We start from the raw sequence: 10886 nt of genomic DNA, 5'->3' as shown, positions 1-10886 counted from the left end.
TGATTCCCTAACACCAACACCACACTCCAAATTAATTTGAATACTTGCTTTATCTGCATTCTGCAGTAGAGTGGAAGATCTTTCAGGACTGGTTCAGGTTTTTCTTTGTAATGTAGTGTCAGTGCTTAACGCATGCTTGTCAGGTTGAAAATGACAAGTGGCTGTTTTCCTCATAGGCCAACCACAACAGACTCTGGGGTGGGGCTGAGGGGGTTTCTGTTTTATTTGGGGTTCTTTTGGTATGAGAATGGGTGGTTGGGTTCTACAAGAAAACAACCTCCACCACCTTCACCCTGGGCATCTCCTCAGATGCCCCTACAACCACATACCCTGTCCCTAAAGAGACCCCCTTGCAATCACCAAGTATAAAAAAATAGCAGAAACAAACAAAAAAAAAAATGTTGGCCCTCCCAGGATACGCAGCTTTCAGGGGTTTTGGAGGGACCTGGACAGGGCCCAATGAGGCAGGGTCACCCCAAAGTGGGGCTGTTTGGCTTTCTCAATATGAAGGTCCTGATGCTTTCCTGGAACCCAGCACAGAGAGTCCTCAAAGGGCCAGACCAGGAGGAGACTGGGCAAAAGGAGCTGGTGGGCACAGTGTGAGATCAGAAGGAAGACGATACTGGGGTCAGGTGAATGTCCATCCACAGTGCAGGGCTGGCGTCTGCTGGCCAATGCCCTCAGAGGGCTTTCTTGGAGGCAATGTGAGAACCTGGCCTCAATCCCAGGTGGGCATCAGGTAGGCAGGCTAGTGGGGAGGGCTGTCTGGGCAGTGGCAGTCCCAACTTGCCCTGGGACCCCCGTTGCAAGGTTGGCATAGGATCAAGCAGCATTCCTGGCTTCCATGCTGAAGGATTGAGCAGGCTCGAGGCTGGGATCCTAGGGGCTCCTTCCCCACCTTCTGGAGGGCCTACCAGGTCTGTGCCTTAGGCACATGTGAGGGAAGCAGGCTCCTATCTAGTGTAGGATATCCGTGGCAGCTCAAAGGGGAGGGAAGCAGGAGGAAGGGGAGCTTCCCATCACTCCTGAGAAGGCACTTGAAGCTAGGGTTGTGGCAGGCAGAAGAGGGGGCTGGGGTCAGTGCACAGAGAGGTGGAAGCCTGCCCATCCACTTCAAGCAAACATGGTCAACTGCAACCACTGGAAGAGAGGAGGGAGAAAATGTCAGAGCAGAGAAAAGAATCTGGAAAGTGGGGGAAGGGTATTCTCCAACTCTCCCTCCTCCTCAATCCCCAACCATCCTATCTCCCAACCCAGCTCAGCCCTGCTCCCAGAACGCAGGTGCCCTGGCCCCTCCAGAGTTCTGAGCCAAATGTTGCCCATCTCCCACAAACCTCAATCAACCCCAACCCCACCCCACATCAAGAGGGAAGGGAAAAGGAGGCTGTCACCCTAAGTAAGTCGAAATTCACAATTCCATCTCTATCTGTATCCAGGCTCTGGAAAAATCCTGTGAGAGCAGTGCAAGGAAAAGAAGATAAGTCAGGCAGGCCAAAGCCACAGACATGAAGCCTCTATTCCTCCCAGTGAGAGAGATGGATTCGAATCCCTTTTCCCAACATACACATACAAACAACCACACAAACAACACATATGTATGTTGGTGTGTGCACATGCCCATGTCTCCCTCTGTTGTGTAGCAGTGACACAGGGGGGCTCCCAGAAGAGGCCAAGGGAGGAAGGACACAAAGACACAAGAAGGGGAAGGGAGTGCTCTCTGTCAGACATAGGCAGGGGGAAAACTCCCAGGGGCCTTCAGGGAAGGGCAGGAGGGGAAAGCAGTACTCACGGAACATGGTCTCCAGCCGCACCAGACAGCAAACGAAGCTGTCGAAATTCACAGCCAGGTCAGCCTCCGAGTAGCGGGTGATTATCAGTTCATACAGTTTCTTGTTCAACTTGTACCCTGGGCCAGGAAGAGAAGCATAGAAGCACAGAAATGAGTCATGGAGCCAGGCTGGAGGATTTGTTTGCACTGGTCCTATTGGAGACCAATTCAAATTTGTTCAGACTGGTCACCAGTGCACTGCCCCCTCAAACACCCTCGCTTTCTCACTTTCTGATAGATCACTCTTTATGTTCTGGTCTCTTCTCTGATGCCCAAGTTGTCTCATCCTTAAAAAGAAATTCTCTAGAACCCTGCTTCCTAGATAGCTCTCTTGCTTTTCATAGGCAAATCCTTTAGAAAAGCCATCTACATTCCCTATCTCCATCTATGCTCCTCCCACTCTTTTTTTTTTAAACTAAGGCTCTCTCCAGAATGACCAGTGATCTCTTAATTGCAAAATCTAATGGGGCTTCTTTTCATTCATTCTTGACGTCTTGGCAGCTGTTGACACAGTTAAGTAACCACCCCCTCCTGACTCATCTCCTAAAACAAGTTCTCTCCTGGGTCTCCTACCACTCTGACTGTGCCTTTTAATTTCCTTTGCTGAATGGCCTAGTGCTGTTGTTCCCAAACTTTTTGGTCCCAGGACCCCTTTGCACTCATAAAAATTACTAAGGAATTCCCCTCCTCAACCCAAGAGCTTTTGTTTATGAGCAATACCCATTGATATTCACCTTATCAGAAACAAAAAGGTATTAGTATTAAGAAAAAGATTTTGAATTCATGGACCCCTAAAAGGATCTGGGGCTGAGATAGCATTGGACTTGTGCTAGTCCATGGTCACACATCATGGACACTTCACAGACATGACTTTACCTTGGGTCCCCTGACTCCACACTCTCTGGGAACTATACACATAGCCTCTCCAATGAGCTCAACTTGCTGGGAGTCAGGAATACGCAGGGCACCCTTGGTCCAGAAATATTTAACTCAATAAAGGATCACTGGAGAGACCCAGTTATGGGAGAAGGCAGGAGATGCTGCTCAGGGAGCCCCTGAAGGAGCTGGAGGAATAGAGTCCCAGGGCTTGGTCCCAATGTCCTTGCTTCTAAGTTGTATCACTTTTTGAAAACCACCACCCCTCTGTAGACCTCAGTCTACTTCTCTTGTTGGACCAGATGCTTGTTCTGAGGGTTCTGAGGAGGGTCTGAGGAGTATCTGGCCAGCAGCTAAGTATTACCACCTCCAATAGGGTGCTCTCCCCCACCTGCTGGCAATCACCCTCCCCCAAACCCCCACCAGGACAAGATTTCACCTGCTGACTCAAGAGCCATCCGCATCTCATAGGAGTTCATGCTTCCTGACTTGTCCAGGTCATACTTTCGGAAGATGGTCTACAGGGGAGGGATAGACAGGTACTAAGGAAAGGAAGGGCTTCCCCTGGGGCCTCAATGACCATGGCCAGCAGGCAGGTGAGGTGCTGAGGACACAAAGGAAGAGGGGAGAACCACCTCTTCTGGCCAGGATGATTTGATTTCAGCGTTGGTGGAGATCAAGCAGATAAGAGAGGTCCCAGCACCTTCTGCCAGCCACTACCCCAGGGACTTAAGAGCCAGGAGAACAAGGACATTCATGTTCTTACCAGGTAATTTTTTATTCTATTCCAGAGGATGTTAAACTCCACCAGGCCCAGTTTCCCATTGCCATCCCGCTGGAGCAGAGTTAAGAGAGAGCTACAGAGGCCTGAATGGAGAAAATGCCCAAAGCAGGGAGGGGATGGAGGCAAAGGGTTCACGGTATCGAAGGGACCTTAAATATCATCTAAGTCACACAATAGTTTGAATGATGAGAAAACCAAGACCCCAAAGAGACAAGTGACCTTTCCAAGGTCATACAGAGAATACATGGCAGAGGTGGGATTTGAACCCAGGATCTCTGACTCCTACTGCAGTGCTCTTCCCTCAGTACCACACTATCTAATCTGGAGACGAGGGGAGAGAAAGGAAGAAAAGAGAGTGGGAAAGTGAAACCCTTTGAATAGAACTCTCTTCCTGGCCCATTCCATTTAGACTGCCCCCTGCCATGCTCAGACTGGCTTCCCCAAAGTCCTGCCCATTCCTCTCTGCCATTGGCTAGGTTCTGGGACTGGGTGACCTGCAGTTCCCCTGGCCCGACTCCAAAGGATACATCCATAAGATTCACCATGCTTCGGCAAGACTCCTTGCTGAAGCCATTAGTGCGGAGGTCTTTGTCTGTAGAGGAGAAGGGATAAAGGTGTGAGATGGGGGTGGGTGGGAGGGAGAGGCAGAGAAAGAGGAAGCCAGGGAAAACAAGATTGGAGGAGCATGTCCCCTAGGAGTTACCATCATGGGATCCAAGGATTCTAAGTAGAAAGAGACCTTTAATGGTATCTAACCACCTCCTCATTCATTCATTAGCAAAAGCATTTGTAAAGTTCCTACTATGTGCACTGGGGATTCAAAGATAAAAAGGAAGCAGAGCTTGCCCTCAAGCAGCTTCTATGAGGCAGATACAGTATATACCCAGATAAGTCAGCATTTCAGTGGTATTGGTGGGAGGGAGGGTAGGGACTACAGAAGAGGACAGTACAGGGCAAGGACTATCTGGTTGTAGCTCTCTGTATCTATATCCCCAGGCTTAGCAGAGAAGTGCCTAAACAATTTTTATCCATTCATTTTACAGAGAAGGAAGAAGAGGGATGTGTCCTAGAGTTTGGTAAGCCTCAGACCCTCACTCTTCCCAGTCTTTGGACTCCAAAGCCAGGCCTTGCTCCATGACCCTTTCTTTACATTACTAAAAAACCATAACAAACAAGGTCTCTCCTTGTACACACACACAGACATGTGCCTGGAGGTTGCCCCAAGTCCTGGCTCTGGAAGAGGAAGAGGAAGTAGGAAAATAGCAGGATTCCAGGTTCAGGGAGAGAATTGGGGACTGGACCCAGGGTCCCTCAGGGGCACTCACGTTTGCTAATGATCCTGTTCAGGATGTTCTGTAGTTCCTTTACACTAATCTCCATGTCCTGGTGAGAAATGGGTACAGAGCGGGGTAAGGTGCACCCTGGGGGAGCTGGGCCCCTCTACCCCCTCCATCTCTTCCAAAGCCCCACTCACCGCCCCAGCCAACTGCTTAAAAAGGCTCTTGAAGGTGTCATCAATCTCCTCTTCAGAGAGCACTCTCTGTGATGATCAATGGGGAAGGGGTGGTTAGCTGCCAGAGTCCTGCATCTCCCAACCTGCACCCACCTGAGCCAAGACCACAGTTCCCCAGAAACTGCAGAGGGGGTGAGAGGTTAGGACAACCTAAACATCTCCAAACCTTAAGGTGACCTTAAAGATAATCTTATCCAACTCCCTTATCACCTGGATAAAGAAAACTGGAGCCCAGAAAAAGGAAAGGACTGGTCCAGAGCCACCCAAGGTAACTAGTGGCAAAGCCAGGATTGGAACCTGGATCCAATTCCACAGCACAATGTTGCCTGACAAGGAGGATGAGAAAGGAATATACCTTCTACCCACTACCCCAGCACAGGAAAAGTTCCACCTACCTCGTCGGGGAGTTGAGCCTCAATCTTGTCATCCAACTCCCTGAAGAAAGGCAGAGAGAGAGAGAGAGAGAGCCAGTGAGAAGGGCATGGGAAGACCCCAGAAGCCTGAGGCAGTGGGGGAGAGAACTGAGGCAGGCAAACAGGGTTGGGGTCAGTGAGGAGAGCCAGAGGCTGAGCTGGGCAAGGGGCAGAGTCGCTTCCACTCCCCTTCCCACTCACTCAGTTCCGGCCTTCTTCTCGGAGAAGAAGCGGAGCACAAAGTCACCCTCTTTGTTGGGCTCAAAGGTGGACGGCACCACAATGTACTCGCCGGGAGGCAGGCGCAGGCGTGAGCTGACCTCCCGCAGGTTGACGAATTGCTCCGAGCGGGCCAGTGATGAGTGGGACAGGAAGAAGTCCCGCTTCAGGTGAATGCTAGGCTGACCCACCAACTGCCAAAGGAAGAAAGGGGGCAAACTGAGGGTCCCTCCTCACAGGGCCAGGTCTGAGACTTGGCTCCCTGCATTACCATTCTGCCATGGGCAGGTCCCTTCTCTCTCTAGACTCCCAGGTCCCATCTCTGTAAACAGGGCACCATAATTCCCACTGTGCCTACCCACAGAGGTAGCAGGGTCTGATGAACACAGCACCAACCTTGGAAGCAAGAGGATGGGGATTCAAATCCTACCTGATGCATGTTGACCATGTGACCTTGGGCAAGTCAGTTCCCCTCCATCCCCCAGCATGACTCTAAAACTATCCATTGCTAAGAAGGTGCCAACCTGCACTGGCAGAGGGGGGCACTTCCCTGAGAGTTCCTATGAGGGACTTGAGAAAGCACATTTAAGTAAAAGGTCTCTGATGTTATCTTTGTGACCTTGAGTCAGTCACCTGCCCTCCTTGGGCCTCAGCTGCCTCTCTGCCAAGTAAGAAGGTTGGACTCTGAGATAGGCCCTGACCAGTTATGAATCTAGGAACCTCCATCAACCAGTCAAGGTATGAAAGTGGCCACAAGCCTTCAAAGGCTTTGCTAGCAAGGAGTTAACTGAAGGGAGGGATGGCTTCCAGTGTGGCCTCTAAATGAGCAGCTGGCCCCACAGCAGAGGACCAGTCAAGAAGGGATGAATGGTGTAGCCAAAGTCACAGGGGGCTGCCAGGTGTCAGGGAAGGGCACAGTCCACACCTACAAAATTGGACATCTCTTTGGAGCCCACAGCTCCAAGGACAGGAAGTCCTTGGTATCATCCTCCGTTAATAGAGGAAGCAACGGAGACCCAGTGGGGCTAAGAGATGTACCCAGAGTCACAAAACACACATCAGAGGCAGATTTTGACCCAGTTCTCCCCCACTCCATAGTGTTATTCAGGTACTGTAGCATGAAGCGTCTTGCTCTTGGAGTACAGCTCCTGCCCCTGACACTTCCTAGATGGGTGACCCTGACCAAGTCATTTTCCCAATCTGAGCCTTGGTTTTCCTCTTCTATAAAAAGGTGAGAATGCTATCACAACCTCCCACTGGACTTGTTCAGAGAAAAGTCTTTGCTGGCCTTCAAATGCCACAGAAACAAGTGGCTCGGTGTCACCACCGATGGAGCCAGGAAGAGTCAAGTCCAAAAACCAAGCCCTCGACATTTCTTAGCCATGTGACTCAGGACAAGTCACTTCTCAGTCTGTTTCCCTAGCAGTTATGGGAATGACATCTACCTCCCAAGAGGGTTGTGAAGGTCAAATGAGATAATACCGAGCGTACCCTTCACAGACAAAGCACCTGTAAAGGAGAGCTATTATTAATGACCACAGCTGGCACTTCCTGGGCCTGGGCCTTTACACAAATCCTCTCATTTGGTCACAATCATTTGGTTCTGATTAAGTAGGGAACACTCATTAACTGCCATAGGGCCACTGAAGTGCAGGGGCTGCCCAGGGGGACCTGACCCACATCTAGCCCTGTCATCCAGGTGTGTGGCCCTGGGCAAATCCCTTGACCACACTGGTCTGTGCCCACTCAGACCCTCCATTTCGGATTTGCACTGGCAGGGAGCTTTCTCCTGGTGAGCTCTTTACACCAGCAAAATCATGGGTCTGGACATAGCTAATTATGCCATGGAGGAGCAGCACAGGCTGGCAGTCAGCCCCAGTCTGGGATTGGTCTGTGCCTCTCCCTGACCCATCTGCAGCTCTGGCCTCAGGGACATCATGGCTCTCCAGGGCTGGCACCACCAACAAATCAGGCAGGTGTACATACCTTCTCAGGAACCTGGAAGAGAAAGAAAGAGAGGCCAGTGAAAGCAGGGTCAGGGGAGGTGGGGAAGGGCAGGTGGGGGGACACCTGGTATCTGAGGAGACAAAGCTTAGGGACTACTCTGGCACAAGCCCTAAGCCCAGTCAACTCAGGGAGAGTGGGGTGACTTCCACTGGCCCACATCTCCCACTTTCAGTTCTGAGCCAGGTTCATCTTCCCAGGGGCTCAGGGGTGAGGGAGAGGGTCTTCTATTCATAGATGAGAAAGCATGATGCTTTTCCTGCCTCCCTCTTTGCACCCTTGAGGCATTAGTGCTTGAAGATTCATCTGCCAACCCCAAGAATCCAGATAGCCCATGCTACCTCAGTGACCGCCTGCCCAGATGTGGCATCCTGGGTGGAAGGGAGGGGCCTGAAGCTGCTGAGTCCAGGGAAAGTTCAAGGACACCTTGTCCCAAAAAGTCTTCCTTCTGGCTGAACCCTGCTCTAGCAGGCTCAGTCTGCTCCAGACCTCAGAGGGCTGCCCGGGGCATCCCCAAGACATGAAGCCAGTTCAGGGCCAAAGAAGACCAGGCAGCCAGGGAAAGGGACAGTGGAGGGGAAAGAGCAGGCTCATCTCAGTCCAAAGAGACATCAGGGTTCTTATCCTAGCTCTATAGCCAATTCCCTGCATGTGTGTATACATGCATGTATGTGTGTACATGTGCATATGTCCACATGCATGTACTCTTGGACAAGGGCTCCCTTCAGAGTCTCAGCTTCCTCCCTTCTGAGGCTTGCCCATTTCTAGGCACCTCCCCAATCCTGATGACAGGGGCTCTATAAAATCCACATCCTAACGGTAGTCCCGGGGACCACTGCAGGGCACAGGAAGGCGGGCCACCCCACACACTGGCACTCACTTCATAGACTGCGAAGCCAATGGTCTCCATGTCCCGCCCAAAACGGCGCTCTCTGCGCCGATGCTTCTGCATGAGTGCTAGCAGGAAGCTGCAGCCTGCTTCTCTGTGGCCATGGTGATCATCATGTTGGTCGTCCACCTCCTCCAGCTTGATTTTGAACTGGGGATTCACCCAGAAGGTGGCTGTGAGAACAAGCCTGGGATCAGAGGGGCTATGGGCTAAACCTCACAAACGCTCTCTCCTCTTTCTGTAACTCTCCCCTACCTCCTCTGAACCCTGAGGAGCAGAGAGCAAGAGATTCCCTCCGGAGTACCGCTGCTGCTGCCTTGAACATGTCAACTAACCTCCGAGGGCCTCAGTTTCCTCCTTTGTAAAATGAGGAGGCTGGACTCCATTGCCTTTGAGGCCCCTACTCACTCTGGCTCTAAGACCTTGCACTCCCATGATTCCCTAGCTCTGTCCAAAGCCTGTGCCATGAAGTATGAATAATAATGATTTAATACACCATAATTACATGATCGTCACCAATGTGATTAACGAGGAAGGCCCAGAGCCCACTGGCCTTCTCTGGGTCAACACTGGTGAGAATATGGATGAGAGTGTCCCAGGATGAATAGGCATAGGCAAGATTCCACTGCCGCCACCGCTGCCTGCACTAGCCCCTGCCTCCAGTGTTCCCCCCTTGCTCCTGGCCATTCTCCACTCAGCTGCCAAAGTGATCCACTTGATGCACAGACAAGGTCACCTCTCACTCAAGAAACAGTGGCTCCTCATCACCTCCAGGATCAAATCTGACATCCTTGTTAGCATTCAGAGCCCTTCTCTACCTGGCCCTAGCCCCTGCCTACCTCTCCTGTCTTCTAGGAAGGAAGGAAGGAAGGAAGGAGGGAGGGAAGTAGGGAGGGAGGGAAGGAGAGAAGGAGGGAGGGAAGGAGAGAAGGAGGGAGGGAAGGAGGGAGGGAGAGAGAGAAAGAAGGAAGGAAGAGAAGAGAAGGGAGGGAAGGAAGAGAAAGGAAGAGAAGAGGAGGGCAGGGGAAGGAAGGAAGAGCAATGGTAACTGAAGCATGTCCAGAAGAGGGGCCTCAGGGTGGGGAAGGGCTAGGAGCCCATGGGCCTAAGAAGACTCAGGGGAACATATCACTGACTTCCAGTGGCTCTGGGCAATCTTTAGGAGAAAGGAGGGCAAAAGTCAGAGCCCAGGAGAGGAGCTAAAAGCTGACTTTGGCTCAGTGGCAGCCCAGCCCCAGGGAGCCAGAGGATGAGCCCTCCCTGGGGTTTTCAAGGCAAGGTCATGTGTGCTGCCAAGGGGAGTTTGGGGCTGGACGAGATGCTGCTAAGGTCCCTTCTGGATCTAAGACTGTGATTCTAGGAAGGTAGGAGTTGGCAGAACCAGGACTTGAACCCAGGTCCTTAAACTCCAAATCCTTGCAGTGTATCATGGTGCTTTCCCCCTCCCACCTCTAACCCTACCCCAGTGTCTGTGGCTCCTCATCCCCTTCTCTGGCCCTCAGTGTCCCTCCTGGGTGCCTCCCCCGCCTGCTGGGACCAGGGCTGACCTGGGTAGTTCCTGCAGCCACCCGCCGTGCTCCCACGCCTCCAGGTGCCATCGTACAGGGTCGTGTTCCATTTGCGGAACTTGTGCGACTTGAGGGTGTCTGGGGTCAGGTTGCAGATCTCCAGGCGGGAGAATTCACGGAGAAAGTCATTGAAGGACATCCTGGGGACCAGGAGACATGAGCCAGGGAATCCAGAGACCCAGGGGGATGCTATTAATGGGTTAGCCAGAGGACAGGGTAAAAGGGTGTGGACAGCCCAAGAGCACCTACCCATAGTGTAGTTGAAAGAGCTTGGGCTCTGGGTTCAAATCTTAGCTATGCCACTGACCACTCACATGATCCTAATACAGTCATTTGCCTTCTCAGGGCCTCAATTTCTCCCTCTTTAAATTCTAGGGTTGGTCTAGATCAAAGCTTCCTAACCTGGAGTCAGTGAATTTTTTTTAGTATTTCAATTTTATTGGTTTCTTTTGTGATCCTATATATTTTATTTTGTGCATTTCAAAAAATGATTCTGAGAAGGTGTCTGTCCTTAGGCTTCCCCAGACTAGCTGCCCAAGGAGTCCATAATAGAAAAAAGGTTAAGAATCCCTGGACTACTTTTGTAGCCCTTTGGGCACAGTTCCAAATTGCTCTCCAGAATGGTTGGATCAGCTCACAGCTCCACCAACAATGAATTAGTGTTCCAACTCTCCCACATCTTCTCCAACATTTATCATCTTCCTGTTTTGTCATGTTAGCCAATCTGATAGATGTGATGTGGTCCCTCAGAGTGGTTTTGATTTGCATCTCTCTAATCAATAGTGATTTAGA

The 10886-nt window shown here is 51.3% G+C and overlaps 1 protein-coding gene across 2 annotated transcripts in view; it reads right to left on the bottom strand.

Annotated features, from left to right (window-relative positions):
- Positions 1–31: 31 nt before the first annotated feature.
- The window catches only part of CAPN1 (calpain 1), a 28308-nt gene continuing 17453 nt past the window's right edge, over positions 32–10886 (bottom strand). For both annotated transcript variants that reach the window (XM_072639056.1, XM_072639055.1), the window contains exons 11-23: positions 10074–10234; positions 8518–8699; positions 7620–7631; positions 5616–5827; positions 5397–5436; positions 4963–5028; positions 4814–4871; positions 4016–4080; positions 3471–3539; positions 3144–3222; positions 1790–1906; positions 1392–1450; positions 32–1140 (exon numbers count right to left, since the gene is read on the bottom strand). In XM_072639056.1, coding sequence (XP_072495157.1) covers positions 1114–1140; positions 1392–1450; positions 1790–1906; positions 3144–3222; positions 3471–3539; positions 4016–4080; positions 4814–4871; positions 4963–5028; positions 5397–5436; positions 5616–5827; positions 7620–7631; positions 8518–8699; positions 10074–10234 — 1147 coding nt within the window. In that variant the 3' untranslated portion in view covers positions 32–1113. The remainder of the gene's footprint in view (positions 1141–1391; positions 1451–1789; positions 1907–3143; positions 3223–3470; positions 3540–4015; positions 4081–4813; positions 4872–4962; positions 5029–5396; positions 5437–5615; positions 5828–7619; positions 7632–8517; positions 8700–10073; positions 10235–10886) is intronic.

Source organism: Notamacropus eugenii, chromosome 2 (genome assembly GCF_028372415.1).
Source record: "Notamacropus eugenii isolate mMacEug1 chromosome 2, mMacEug1.pri_v2, whole genome shotgun sequence".
NCBI classification, from domain to species: Eukaryota; Metazoa; Chordata; class Mammalia; order Diprotodontia; family Macropodidae; genus Notamacropus; species Notamacropus eugenii.
Note: the sequence above shows the minus strand (reverse complement) of the source record. Positions and strands in the feature narration are given on the sequence as shown.